At 36.7% G+C, this 15,617-nt stretch overlaps 1 protein-coding gene across 9 annotated transcripts in view; it reads left to right on the top strand.

Annotated features, from left to right (window-relative positions):
* Positions 1-15,360, top strand: part of ZPLD1 (zona pellucida like domain containing 1) — a 101,247-nt gene extending 85,887 nt beyond the window's left edge. For all 9 annotated transcript variants that reach the window (XM_068694757.1, XM_068694766.1, XM_068694737.1 and 6 more), the window contains 8 exons: positions 2,017-2,198; positions 2,868-2,940; positions 5,599-5,696; positions 6,350-6,430; positions 7,265-7,436; positions 8,804-8,912; positions 11,693-11,722; positions 13,546-15,360. In XM_068694757.1, the coding sequence (XP_068550858.1) occupies positions 2,017-2,198; positions 2,868-2,940; positions 5,599-5,696; positions 6,350-6,430; positions 7,265-7,436; positions 8,804-8,912; positions 11,693-11,722; positions 13,546-13,721 (921 nt within the window). In that variant the 3' untranslated portion in view covers positions 13,722-15,360. The remainder of the gene's footprint in view (positions 1-2,016; positions 2,199-2,867; positions 2,941-5,598; positions 5,697-6,349; positions 6,431-7,264; positions 7,437-8,803; positions 8,913-11,692; positions 11,723-13,545) is intronic.
* The last annotated feature ends 257 nt before the right edge of the window (positions 15,361-15,617 follow it).

Raw genomic sequence — 15,617 nt, 5'->3', positions numbered from 1 at the left:
ACACAACAAAACCAACCAAAACCAAACAAAAAACCAAACACCTACAGAACAAAAAATATTACCTTTGTGCTTAACTCATGAGGAAAAAACCAAGATGTGGGACTGAAGTTCAGACTTAGGCATTCAGCTTCAATCTTTGATCACTGTATCAAACTATTTATGAATGACTTATAAAAATATGCAAAAATGTATTCTTTTTGAGGCTCATATGATCTCCAGAATTCATACTCATACTTAGTTACCTGTCAGTTTTCATAACAACCCTGCTGCTTTCAGGTACTAATAATTTTTTCAAATCGTGCTGAATTGTTCAATATGCTCTCTGACCTGTTTGCCTCAGGCTGAGTTTTATTTTGAACTGTTTGCTATTTGAACAAAAAGCAGTTCAGTGAGCTCAAGATTCTTTTCCTAGCCTCTCTGAAGAGCTACCATGAATTGAGGTAGGAGAGCTCGGCAGGAAGGAACCTTTTGCTCTTCCTGTGGAGTTGGTCATAACCTTCGGGAGCTTGCTGTTTGATTACAACTGTAAGAGCTTGCTGTGTGATCAGTCCAATTAAATACAGATTGAGGCTCCCACAAGGCTGCACGGGATACGGAGATCAAGTATTAGCTACTAAAAATCTGACAAGAATTTCCCCTCACCTCGTCTAAGTTTTTGTATGCTGTGCCAAGAAGACAATGAAGGAGCAGGAAGTTCTTATGATGGTGTAGTACAAAGGGAAGGTAGCATTTTAAGCAGAACTCAGATAAAACACAGGTCTAAAATGTGTGAAACAAAACTTTTTGTTTTGAAGGGATGGGGTGGGAAGAAAGCAAAACAGCAGTCGCTAGTTGCTCCTGTGCTCTACACTGTGCTTCTTAGGCAAGGGACAGATCCTAGTAATCTGATATTAAGCATTTTCCTGCAATTTAGGGAATGGCTAGCCGCATGCCATTGGCAAAATGCATGGTTTTATATCTTCCTCCAGACTTTCCTGTAGCTAAACAATCAATATACCTGCTGCATATCCTGTGCTACTACAAAATGTTGCAGCTCATGTGCACCTCAGGGTGACTCTTCTAAGTGATGAAATGGCTTTTAAAGAAATTGCATGCTATAAAACTGTGGAAAGGGTTTGTATTGTTGATATAATGCAGAAGTTAATACAATGCTACAGCTGAAGTCCAGTGCCATGTTTATCTGGCTTTATTGTGTTTGTGCCTAATGAGAAAGTAATTTGGGACATATTTATTTGCTGTTCTCACAAACCATCCCCTCATCCAGATTAGATGGAGTGGGGCAGGTTGCTACCAGGAGGAAAGAGTCTGCTTTCTGGAGAACTATTTGTTTTTACTGGCTCAGCAGTTTGTGAGCCTGAGCAATGCACCAGAACACATGTCCAGGGACTGAATTAGAGTTGTATTGGCATCCTCAAATGAGGCATTATCTGATTTTACATTAAATATCTAACTTGCATTTCTGGCAGTGTTTTTTTTTTTTTTTTTTGCTTAGTTTATCATTTAGAGATGTATCATGTAGGCAAAAACACAGATGCAAAGTTCAGCTGCTTGGTTTGTATCTGCTTATAAAGTAAATTGGCTTTGTCAAAACTAAACATTGAGTGACTAGGTATTGTTTCTGTAAATAAAATTGTTTGTGTATCAACTTCATAGTTGCATACAGAAGCTTATTTTATGCGATTTAACCATAATAGAAAAGTTCCTTCAGCTTTTCCCAGTAAGTCATGTGAATTCATTGGAAATATGCACCTGGATTCATCAGTTTTATATTGAAATGTTGCTTGAGCCCATGTTTTAGGATCAGCAGTATCCCCTGTGAATTGTATATGCTTGATCTCGGGGAGGTGAGAAACAGAACACAGGCAACATGGTGTTAATAAACCAAATTCATTTTTGAAAGATCTTCCTGAAGGTATTTCTGGGTAAATGATGGTCTAAGGCATCAGTATTCTTTGGCATATCTCTTGTTCCATGCTCAACTTTCTGGTAATATTTCTTTTCTATCTCCCTCAATAGGTGTCTTCAGCTCGAGGTATCAATGCTTATGGGAATACCTCAGTGATACAGATAGGTAATGTTTCGGGCTATATAGATACACCAGACCCACCAACGATTATCAGCTATTTACCTGGGCTTCTGTATAAATTTAGCTGTAGCTATCCACTGGAATACCTGGTTAACAATACCCAGCTTGCTTCGTAAGTGTGCTTTTCATTCCTATGTGTTTCATTCCCATGTCTGCATAAGCCCACGTGTGCATATGCATACATATACAGATGTGCACACCTGAATATATGCGTGCTATAGCAGTACAGTCAACAATAGCGATACTTGACTTTGTAAACAGTGAAGGGAAAGAAGAGGTGGTGCAAAGGAGAAAAACTTCAGTAATGTAACTCTGTAAGATAATATACTTTAATGAAGACCTGCTTTTGTCTTAGTTGATGCAGAAGTTGCCTTAAAATTGTGTTTTTCTGATGACAAAATGGTAGCAACAAACATGAAAATTCTTCATGAAATAGTTTGTAAGCATGTGAATATAGAGGAAATATTTCCATGAGTAGACCCTATATATCACAAAAAGCGGGTTCCTTTTTGTCACTTGGCCTCTCTGCTAATTATTTTTCTGATTCATGTTTTCAAAAGTATCTATTATTTTCCATATAGTTAAGGTTCTGACAGTGTTTCCACTATAAATTTCTATTTCTGAAGTTTATAACACAAATGTATAAACTAACTCCTTGTGATATAGCTCACTGAGATTTTTAATGATAAAAAAACAAACAAACAAAAAAAAAACAACACAGAAGTGTGGAAAGACAAACTGTATTCTTTGATCTTCACAATGATTTCTGGTTCTGTTGTAGGTCATCAGCTGCTATTTCTGTAAGAGAGAACAATGGTACATTTATCAGTACTTTGAACTTGTTGCTTTACAATGTGAGTATAAAACACAGTAACACAACATAAATAGACTAAATCTTTTTCTGTTCTGTGGGTGCAAGCTGGATTAGCACAGCAAAATGTAGACTTTGCTTCATTTGGTGTTATTACTCCCCTATTTCTTCCAAGAATTGGACCAAGACCACCTTCTGGGCAGTTTTAATCTACATTCCCTTGTCCTTTTTGTTTGCATGTACCTCTTGTTTTGTATTTATATGACTGGTCTTTGAGGACACACAGAGTCATTATTCTGTATTTATACAGTCCCTCAGCTTGCAGCTCTGGCTTTTTAGATTCTACTGCAATGCAAATAATCAGTTGTAGTAATAATAATCATACTCCAGAGTGCATACTTGTTTGCATTTATTATGTTTATGTGCATATTTCTAATATCCATATGCATCTATGTATATATGTGAATAGATGCATTGTACTGATGCAGATGGTCTGTAGAATTCTGTGATAAAAATAAATATATATAGATCTATTCTCTTAGAAATAAACTGTAGCATTTTTTGCTGGGGTGTTTTTATGTTCAAACCTTTTAAGCATTTTGATCACCTAATTGTTGTAAGGCATGTGGATTTGTTCCAAACCTAAAGCCCACAGTACTTGTTATCTTGGTGCATGAACTTTCAAGATTTTAAGGGTTAATAATTTTAACAGCTTTCAACTAACACTTCTATCATACCTTTTAGATAATTTAACTTGGATATGCATTATTGTATAAGCTTTTGCTATATAAATATGGAAGGTGACAGTAAAATGTGAAAAATGTGTGGACCTCTACTTAACAACGTTAGTCCCTGAAATTATTTTTTTCGTGTTGATTAAAAATTTTATTCATACATTTTAAATACCTGATTTAAATATCATTTTTCAATCTATCAAGCAACATTTTTGTAAATTATGATTCTGATTTTTTGCATTATTATTCATGCCATCATGACGCTGAGTTATAATTCATGCAACTGATTTAAAAGTCAATGCTTTAAACTTTGAACATAATGAGCTATAAATATTGTAACAGGACATTTTCCAAAGGCATTCTTTAAAAAATCATGTTTGTTTGACAGAACAGAGCTCTGAATAACAACCTGTAATCTGTTAAAATGAAGATTATACTTCTCTCATTTTTAAATAATCCTGTGACCAAAAGGATGGGGATGTGAAAAGTTCCCAAACTTCTCTAAACACAGGAGTTGACCACCACTTGTTTGTTGCTGCCTTTCAGGGTTTAATTTTGCAATCACTCAGCTAAAAATGCTATTAATGCTTGTAGTGAGAGTGCATTTGTTTCTCAGTTATCACCTGGAAAGTTAGGCTTTCATCCTCTAAAACTGATGGAATGAGGAACTTAGTGTAGAAATTTTTTTATTAGCTTGCAAAGTTTGACAGAGCTAGGTAACAGAGAAATGTACATGTATAATTGAATTTAAAGAAGGCAAACATACCAGTTTAACATCCTAAAGGATCTTACAATGCAGGATATTTATGCTGTTTTAAGAAATGATCTCATTTGAATGGATCTGCTAAGACTTGCTCCGTGCATGTCAGGGAGCTGGTGTATGTGTGCATGAGTGGCTCCCAAGTCCTCCAGTAATGAAAAGAGTACGCATTTGGCAAGCTGTGAATTTCGGCATCAATCCCTTGGAAAAATCACTTGATTTATGTACTTAATCTTTCTCGTTACTGTCAGCTCCTGCTCTTGCCTGCCACAATGATCCTGGTGTTATTGTGGCACTGTCAAAATTTCACTTCACAAAATTTTTCTTATGCATCAAGTGCTTTGACCTCTCACAGGAGGTCTCAACATGCTGAATCCCCGTGCTTTCTGGATTACTAACTTATTTGACATAGATATTACCTGTAAGTGCGTTTTGATACGCTAAATTAACATCTGTCACTCTGTATTTGTTTCATGGCATCTGTGGGTCATTGCTCAAGTGACGTTAATGATTCAGCCTGTGAACAAAGAAACTAACAAAACAGCTATATTTATGTAGTTATATATGTGAAAATCCTTTTTTTTTTTTTTTTTTTTTTTTTACATACAAATTTCTTGAAACAGAATTTTTGGAATACTAGAATTTAAATGAAAATATTTGTTATGTAAAACCTGCAACAAAACAAATTCCATGAAAACTACGTTTTGGATATTTGGAATATGTCTAAAGCTTAAGATGAATAATGCCTGGAGGTATTGCTATCTCCACTAAACCAAATAATAGTAAGAATCTTTCCTGGGCAAGACTGCACTGTGACAACCTAGTTAAGCTCTTTTTTTAAAGAAAACTACAGCAGTCACTGTTTGCTTGTAGTCACTGGGAGATATTAAGTTGTTAACTTGAAAACATGTTCATAAATGATACCTTTTCTTTGATTACCGATCTAGCCACTTCATAAAATGGTAAATAGGTTCCCCCAAATAGTTGCATATGGTAAGACAAATCAAGTGTTGTTGATCTTTACAGACAGACTTGTAGGCAAATGCTCTGGAACTGCTTTCTATCTCCTCCCAGAAGAAGGACTAAGTAAATAGTTGTCCTACATGAGTCAGAAACTAGATGTGAGTTCAGTTTGTGAATGCAGATGTGTACACCTGAATTGTCACAGTGGGATTTCTTGTACATTGAGGCAATGTTTGTTTTTCAGGACTCAACCTATAGCCAGCAGCTCCTTATCCCAAGTACAGGTTTACCTTTGAAAACTAAAATATATGCAGCCGTGAGAGCAACCAACCTTGATGGCAGGTACCATAATGGATATTATTTCTTATCCTGTTGGCTATTCAGCTCTTGGGTTTCTAAATTATTCTGATTTAGAAGCATCAGTCTTCTTCCTTTTTTTTTTTTTTTTTTGGGGGGGGGGGGGGTGGGGTTAGAAGGATGTTTAATGTTTGAGCTCATTGCCCTCAGCTGGAGGTTATCAAGTCCTTGATGTTGAGTGCATATCTTGCTGCTGTCATCATAATGAAAGTTCTTTCTGAATCATGCTTTACATCCTATGCTGTTGTTTTTAAGAAAGGGTAAAATGAGGAACAAATGAGAAACTCCTGGGCTTTTAAAAGTGGGAAGGTTTTGGCTTCTAGTTATACGTGGCCATCACTTCTGAGAAGAGGTATGCAACATATGGATTGGCATGTTTTTTGACTCACATGAAACCAAATGATTTGAGTTATAAAGTTCTGCTGCTATGGTGTGTGCTGTTTAGTTCTTTAAGTTGGGAAGAAACAAGTGGTATAGTTGGAACCCAGTACTTTAGCTTTTAAACACAGTAATTCAGCATCAGTGTAACAGTCTGCATTATTAATTTATACATTTGCCTGCACTGTCCTTTCATCTTATCCCCCTTACTCTTATGTTGCCAGTTCACTTCATCATCTATCACTTTGCCTCCTGTACAGGTGGAATGTCTTGATGGACTACTGTTACACCACACCATCTGGTAACCCTGGTGACGATCTTCGATATGATCTTTTTCTCAGGTACATCCTATGCAAATCCAGTATTTGTGGTTACTTCTTTTAAAAAACATGGGTATAAATTTCCCTGTTAGTAGTGTTCTAAGACTGCCTGAAAACTCTAAGTAATGTTAGCAGAGAGGCCTGGGGGCTGTATTTACATGTATAACATGTCAGGTCTTGTCTTGTTTGTGAGCATAAATATAGAATCAAGCTCAAAGTCATGAGAATTATGGTGGAGAAGCATACATCCAAAATGGCCATACTAGACATCAGAAACACCAAAACTGAATGGTTAAACTGGCCTTTATTTTAATAAAGATACCTTTGTGGTCAATGACGATGATATAAAACATCATGGTCTGTACTTCAGGCAAGGAGTTAAGCAAATGATTAAAGATTACTAGATGCTCCTGCTAGTCCTAGTAATAATACATACTTGAATTGGAACTCTGTAAAACATACCAGTATCTTGGCAGTATCTCATACTAAGTCTCATCAATGATGGTTGCTTGGAGAGAGGCTTTCTTCATTTTGAGTTACCTGTCTGTGCTGGTTAGCGCACATGATTACTTTTTGTTTCAGCCCTGAAGTTTTTGGGGCCACTGGAGTTAAATGGTATTTTGAATATAGCTGTGATGTTGCAAATCATAGTGTTTTTGCAGCAATGAGTGCAGGACTGTGCAGCCTGGCAGGGAGACTGTGGCTGCACATGTTGGACATCATGGTATTGTGGTCTTTTCAAGGACCTAAAGCACTGAACTGCTGCCTAAGTTACCTTATTCTTAACTAAGAGCTTAAAAAAGCTAGTCATACATCTGCTCATCCTATTTATTTTTATTTTTCAACAAAATCTAGTTGCGACAAAGACCCACAGACAACCATAATTGAAAATGGTAAGAGCCAAATGGGAAGGTTTTCTTTTGAGGTATTCCGCTTTGTGAAGCACAAAAACCAGAAGATGTCTACAGTCTTCCTTCACTGCGTGACAAAGCTGTGCAGAGCAGATGACTGTCCCTTTCTTGTGCCAGTAAGTGTCAGTGGATAGAAGTTGCTGCTAATTATCTGGATTTAAGTCAAACCGGAATCATCCAAATGTAATGGATATTTGGATGACATAATGAAGATGACTTGTAGAGTCAGGAGAAAGGATGTTCTTTGTGTGTCTGAAAGAACGTAAGCCAACTGATGAATAAGGTAATGAATGTTGTCACCTAAAGGTAGAATAATACTAGACCTGCAAAGCGCAGGTTTTTGATCATGCAAGAAGTGATCTTTTTGCCTTTTGGTCCTTAACTCATTATTAGAAGTAATGACTCTTAGACAGCTTCAGAGCTGATAATCTTAATGTAGTGTCTAAGAAACAAAGTACTCGTAATCATAGTGGATGGAATATAAATATCTTAGAATAGTATAAATTGAAAACTTAAAGCTATAGTAAGCACACTTACCCTGACAAAGAAAATTTGAAAGTGTTTCTGACGGGGGTGGGGGAATTATTACTTCCTCTTTTGTTTATTATCACCTCCCTTATAATTTGGAAACTGCTGTTTTGCTGAAGTTAATGAAGATGTGTAAATTCAAACATTATTTCATTTTGGGAGCATAAAGAACAAGAAGTATGTCTGGGAGACTGAAATACTTGAATATGCATATAAATGCAATATTCTTTGAAGTCTTCAAAATGCAGTGTAGTTTTCCTGCTGAATGGCTTTCCACTTTGAACTGATAGCACTTTACAATTCTGTATACTTCTTTCATTTTGTGCTTTATGTTATACTTAATTGTGTTTAAATAATTTATTGTTTTTATGGATGTGCATGTTCTGAGGGTTTTGAAGTTCTTTCACATGAAGTTGAAATTGAAGAAATGCTCTTATTCTTGTGTACACAAGATTAAGGTAGATAAGTTAGAGATGTTAATTAAAGGTGGATTCCAGATGGTAGCGCTGAGGGTTGTTTTCATGTGTCATCGCTGTTTAGAACTCCATGGAAAAGTATGAAATTTAACTTAAGAAGCTCACTGGAATAGGGACTGTAGCATGTTGTCTATCCCTATTCAAGCAAAACACATTTGTTGGGAAAAGCGACTGTAAACAAAGCTTTGGGAAATTAACTACTGAAAATTTCATATAATAGGAGATGGATCTTGTACACAACAGCAATGTAGTTCTGTAAATGAAGTGAGGCAAAATGCAACGGGAAGCTAGGCATTTACAAGATATACTTTTAGGGAATGTTGCAGCAGTTTTTATTGCAGAGTAATTTAATGCATACTAAGAAATAAAATCGAAGTTGTAGTACTGCTTATAAAAGAGCTTCCATTAAAAAAGGAAGCACAGAAGGGCGATAATTCTGTTCCACTCTGAAACAGTGATTGTTTTGATTAACTGTTCAGATTTGCAGTAACAGAGAAAGAAGAGACACTGGTAGGAGAACAACTTGGAGTCCTCAGAGCACCTCTGGCAATGCTGTAATCACTGCTGGACCCATCATTACAAGGAGTGGTAGGAACAAGCAAACTTTTTCTGTGTACTGCAAGAATCTCAAACACCTGGGGAAATGTTTTTACACTTAACTAAAAATTTCCAGTGACTTAGAGAAAGGGTGGTTTCTCCATGAGATTGGGTATTTTTTCCTCAACTATTGAAGTCTTTGTTAGAAATTTTGAACTAATATTTCTGCTCAGCTCACATGATTCCTCTTGACCCCATGAAAATCTCTGTGAGATACTATTATGCATATACACCCATTTTAAAAGCCCAAACTCAGTTGGTTGACTTTTTTCAGATTTCACTGAAGATAATGGAATTTATGGTACTGTGTTCACAATCACAATTTAATTTGTACAGCTAATAGATATTCACTGTCACTTTCTATTCACCATTTCTTCCAGTTTCACGTGTGTTTCTATTTGTGTTGAGTAATGTTAATACATGCTATATTTAGCCTTCAGCTATAAGAAGGAAACAGGACAAATATATCACAAGTTGTAAGAGACTAAAATCTACTCTTTTAGATCCAGAGTTAAACTTCATGGATTTCTGTTTTAATTGCCAAAAGTAAAGCAAATAAAAACCACCCAAAACACACACACAAAAAAACCCACAATCTGTAGTCCCTGAAAATTATTTGACTGCTGTTGATAACTTAATAAATGAAAATTATTTAAGAAATTCTGTTTTGCATATTTCAGCAGTCTTAGATTTAGGAACCTGAGAACAGGACTGAATCCTGTCTAGAAAAAATAATTGAAACACTTGAGAATAAAATCTTTTTTTACATGCAAAGTGGTTCTGCTCACATGTACAAAGACCAATCGATCCTCCAGGACTGAGAACCATCTACCAAAAGACATCTTAAAACAAATACTCTCAGTTATAAGCATTATTTTTGCAATCAAAGTCACTTTTTTTTTTTTTCTGCATTATACATGGTCTCAATTGAACACCCTTGCTGTCATCTGATTAGTCAACAAAAAGTGAAAAGAACTAACTTCAAATTTGCATCCATGAATACTTACTGAAAACAAATGACAGTTTTGCTTAAACATCTATGCTAGAGAAATGCTGCCTTGAGCAAGGAATGGGAACTATATAGAACTTGCTATATGAGCAGCCCTTGTTAAGTAATATACTTTGATTCAAATGCTGTGAATATATATATATATATATATATATATATATATATATACACACACACACATATACATATATATATGTATATGAATAATAAAAGTACTTCAAAAAACAGTGATTCAGTTCTGAACTCTGCCACCGATTTCCTGAGTGCTGTTGGTCAAGTCAATCTGACTTGAGCTTCAGTTTCTCTTCTGGAGCAGAAAGAGGCAATTAATACTTCCTTTCACTGTCCCTCACCATTGTAGCAGTAAGTGTATTAATGATGTGATATTTATGAATACTGTAGTCAAAGAAAAGGAGGAAGGTCATGAGAAAACAACTCAGTTGAAGAGAAGTGACTTTGTGGACAAAGAGTGCCATAGGTGGCAGTACTGGCTTACTCTGACATGAAGCTATGCAAAGGTGCTTATAGTATTTTCAAGACAGACACTGGTCCAGCTTTAGTACAGATGTATTTGTACAGCACTCATAAAACCTGCTGCACCTTGCTGACTGTAGTACGTATGTCTGTATTATATCACGTGGCTGGAGTTGCATAGATGTGCAACCCCTTGCTTTCCTCATCTCATTTGGGTTTGTGCTGTATCTGTCCTGGGGCTGGTCCTGTGTGTGTCAGTGTCTGCATAGGCACCTCAAGTTGTTAGCCAGGTCTTCCCATCACAAAGTCTTTTGGTAACAGCACTTTTTACACAGTTTCCCTAGTATAAACTGAATATCACTACTGCAAATGAATAATGTCCCTTTTTCTGTGTATCTCTGAACTCATATTTCTGACATCGTATCCTTTTCAGTGAAGCTTCATGCTTGTTTGTTAATCTAAAAAATCATTGTAGGAGGAATATACAGAAGAAAATGTTTTGGTCTCCATGTTTAGAGACAAAGCAGGTATCTACTTGTGTAGGTGAATTTTCACAGATTTTGAAGGTTGTCTCACTTAAACATAGAAGACAGCTGCTCAGTATAAATGTATACAAGAGCTGTGCTTACAGGTTGCCCCAGAAAAGCACAAACAATGACAAGAAATGTAGTTTTGAGATGGACAATGTAAGTAACTTAAAGATAAAATTGAGGACAAAATATAAATGTTTCCTTGAATATGATGTCACTATGTAACTGTGTGCATTGGGTAAGGGCATTTTTTGGTAAACATTTAAGGTCACTGTGTTTTCCTTGGAAAAAGTCAGTTTAAAAAAAGTCATGTTAAACCTTTTTTCATATACAGATACTCTTGTAAAATGGCTATTGTTGAAGGGACTTGTGTATAATATCATGGTTGTCTTTGTATTAAAAGGAGAAGAATAGAACTGCAAATCTTTTTAAATGAAGTGGTCCTGCACTAAGATGGTTTATATATATTATATATATATTATAAAATAATAGATATATATATTTATATATATATATTCCACAGAATACTAGGTAACTTCATATTGGTGCACTCACCTTAAAAATGAAGGAACTTCATGAAAGTCACGTTGTCATCCTCATTTTACCAGAGATACTAGAAGCAGCTAGTCAGTGTTGCAAATACAGTTGATGTGCTTTGAAAATGAAGCTGGGACTTCTGTGTGCAGGGTGGGGAGGAGGGGTGTGTGGTCACTAGGTGTTTGTAAAAATGTAATGCTTTCTATTTTAATTTTATACAGATGAAACACCAACCAACAATTCACAGCTTGGTAAGTTGATCAGAATTCTGAGAAACCACAAAGAGATGGTTTGAGTGAACCATTTTGATTCAGCTCTATTCACTGAGCTAGAATTTTTCTTTTTTTTTTTTTTTCTTTTTGCCATTTAAATAAGTAAATACTGACATACCATAAAGAAAACAAGCAATTGGTAAGTCGAGAATGCTCAGTTTAATTTTTATACCCAGCCCCACCAACACAGTAACTTCTAATTGCTGAGTTGGCTTTGAAATGAAAATCTGCTTCTATGACATACAAGGGTGAAGAAACACTGCAACTGCCAGAAGCAAAATTAAACTTAAGTAGTAAAATCTGCTCATGCCATCTGGGAGTTGTGCAGCAAAATTGTTGTTATGGTGCAGTCCAGTTCAGTTCACAGCTCAAAGTCAGAGGAGTCCCACTTCAGCTCTTGTTCTGAAATATGCTGCAGGGGAGATCTGGTCTTTAAGTTTTACAGTGATTCTCTTTTGGGCACTTGGAAGACTTGTTTCAGCTTGTATGTTATTCTGCTGGTAATGAGGAGTAGCTAATGACTAGGAAAGGTTGTTCAAGCTTGGGCACCCAGGTGGTCCATTGGGCCATCCTACTTCTTACTTGCCCATAACAGGACCCAGTGGCACAATCAACCTACTGTCTCCTCTGAACTTTAGTAGCTATTTGTTCTCTTCTTTTCTCAACTTAGACCCTTTAGAAGCAGCTACCTTTCCTTTCTGGCATGGAAACAAGTTTTCCCTAAAATGAATTACTTACGGGTTTGTTCCTACCTATGGGTGTCATTAAAATAATAAAGGCAATTTCTCCATTTGCTGCACACAGCTTGGTATTGTAATGGCTGCTACCTTTCCTTCCCATCCAAAGAAAACAGCAGCCTCCTTACCATTCCACAGCACCAGCCTTCCTGTACCTGTTCTCCCAGAGGGGAGCACAGAGGTAGTGAGGTAGGATTACTGCTGTAGTAGAGAGAATGATGAGTAGGGTCAGAAAGCATCACAGGGTTGAGAAGGAGATGGCCACCTGAACAACAGAGAGCTGAATTTTTCCAGCTTTAAGGAGGGGGGGATTGGTGATGTGCAGGCTGCTTCTGGGAAGAGCAGTGTGGCTTCTCACCTAGAAGCTGCACTGTAATTACACTGGACTGTCCAGCACTGGTAGTGCAAGAAAACAGCACAGGCAAACACTGGTTGGTGCTTTGGGTAGTACCTACCACTCAAATGTTTTGTCCTGTACTGTAAAAGGTGGTATAGGCTGGATATGTGCATTGTAGTGTTCAGGCTTAGGTCCATGAACAGCCTTTTTGAGCTACACTAAATAGTAAATACATGTGTTGTATCTTCTCTCTGAGACTGGATAAAAATGTTAAGGGGCCTCCTGTAAAGGTGTGCAGACAAGCTGAGAGTATCTGAGATCTGATTCTAGATATGCCTGTTAAGGATTTTTATATCCATCGTATTGAGATTTAGCTAACGATATCGGGGAAGAAATCATTTTGTTAATTTGCCTAGGCCATAAATCCTTATGCCTCACCTTGATAGTTTTTGGGCAGTAACTGTCTTGCTTTAAATAGCACAAGTCAAGCTTGGTCACTCAATGTGAGGGGTTTTTGCATGATGTATTCTTACTGTCTTTATTCCCTAGCACAATGGGTATTGAAAGAACTGACTATTTTCAAAGTACAGACAGGTACTTGCTCTGAAGTAGCTTTAGTCCCTCCATTGTAATTATTGTTGATATATAGTGTTGTAATGGAAAGATGGACATTTGACACTGCTGAGAAATTCTAACCAGACCTTCCCTGTGCATTTTTATTCTTGCAGCTCATCTGAATGGAGCTCCCTTCCAGCTGAATGCAGTCACCAGTGCACTGATTTCTGGCGTGGTCATTCTAGGAATCACAAGCATTTTCTTTTTTGTATGGTCCCTAACACTTCTGCACAGAAACTGGCCCAACAGTTCAATGTTGAGTGGCATCCGAAACCCAGTTTTCAACTAAAAATGATTTACTTGCCCTTTTTCTTTGGGGTTGCCTTTCTTGTTCATGAAATACATCGCCACTAAAAAAGAAAAAAAAAAAAAAAAAAGGCATCATTCCAGCTGTATCCAGCTGCTATTCCAGCTATTCTTTATCTGCAGACTTGTTAGATGTTGTTGTGTAGGTAGGAAGCAGTGGTATTGGTAACAGTCCTAGGAAATTATAAGAATCTCAATTGTGTTTGTGATCAGACTATGTGACATTATGCCCATGGGTGTGCTGACAATAGAGCTTGTGTCTCCAGCTTCCTGGTAAGTTCTTCAAGCTGAAGATGCTTAAGGTGAGAATCTTTCCAAGTATGCCATTCTTACACAAAACCTGACGCATTCAGAAACATTCTTAAATTCATATACACCTACGAAGATGAGGATCACTTCTATTTTGTCATGTTTTGTCACAGATTTGAAAAAACAACTGTAGCTCAGGAGGAACTTGTTATTATCTGCCTTGGCTAAAAAGAACCACAGAGAGACTTAGAACAACACGTTAATTTTGTTTATTATTAATTTGAAAGTATTTTCTTAATATATGTCTTCAGTTGATTTGTGGTGATATCATGAAGTAAAACAGGACAGAATTTGGCTATCTTTTGAGTGTAGGGTAAATTGCAGTTGGTCAGGAACAATGTGGCAGTTTTTGAGGTTGAGAAACTTTTTTTTCCAACAAAATCACAGAGAACATGAGCAAATTTTAAACCTAATATTCAAAAGAAAGCTAATTTTGCTCAGAACCTCCACAGCCACAGTCTTCAGTCAAATTCTAACACTGGGAAATGCTCCAAGGGGAGAAAGTATTTGTTTAGCCCCTGCAAATACAAACAACTAATGCCAAAACTTTCCGGATCTGAAATTATATTTTGAGCCTAATTTGGCAGTAGAACTCTAACACCCCAATTTGTAAGGTCCAGTTTTGCCCCATGAGTTTTGTAGTTCTGACTTTCCTGTCTACACGAAGAGTAGTAGATCAGTGCTTATTTCTTCAGCAGATTTTCCCCATGGATTAGGCTTCTTCATTGTATGGATAAAGGGAAGAAAGCAACGAGAAAAATAACAGGACAGAAGCAGTACTTTACTGTTGACTGAAGTGAGTGTGAGTTACCAGGTGTCTTCAAACAGGTGCAGCTTTGTAGAATAGACAAAATCCTAGTACTAGAGAGGCCAAAATAGATTTGACATTAAGCTGGACTGGATAGGCAGTTGGGATTTTGGTCACAGATTCAGCAGTTAATTTGGAATTTCATTTTTTCATGTACTGTACATATTGACCTAGAAACACCTCATTAATATTTATGATCATCGTCCTGTGTTAACAATGTCTGTGTTTTCATTAATGTGACACAACTGGCTAATGATCAGGGCTCCTTGGCTCTCAAGACTAAATACACAGAGACTTGTTCTCAGTTTTGTGATCCTGCAAATGCTGTATAAAGGCCTGTTGTTTGCAAAGTCAACTGTGCTCTAGTTTGGTATCCCTAACAACCAACACTGTACCTGTTTTCCTCCCGTCTTAATACCTCAGAAACATTTTTGCACTTCAGGGGTTAGGTCTGATGACATGTAAAACATGATTGTTTAATAAAAGTATTTGAAACACTTCAGAATGAATGCTTTGTCTGAATTGGTTTCCCTCCTCTTTTAAATTGTTTATATGTGCATGCAGTAACCTCATTCTACAAACATGAAGTCAGTTTGGTTAAGAGCTTTCAGTATAAAGGATAAATTAATATAGGTCTACTGGTCCTTAAAATGCAGTGACAGAACTCTAGAGATTAATGTCCAACTCTGGGTAGAAATAAACCTCAGATAATCTGTTGTAATTTATTTATAAGCAACCACAAATTCTGTAAATGTATTTCAT

The sequence above is a fragment of the Anas acuta genome, chromosome 1, assembly GCF_963932015.1.
Source record: "Anas acuta chromosome 1, bAnaAcu1.1, whole genome shotgun sequence".
NCBI lineage: Eukaryota > Metazoa > Chordata > Aves > Anseriformes > Anatidae > Anas > Anas acuta.
Note: the sequence above shows the minus strand (reverse complement) of the source record. Positions and strands in the feature narration are given on the sequence as shown.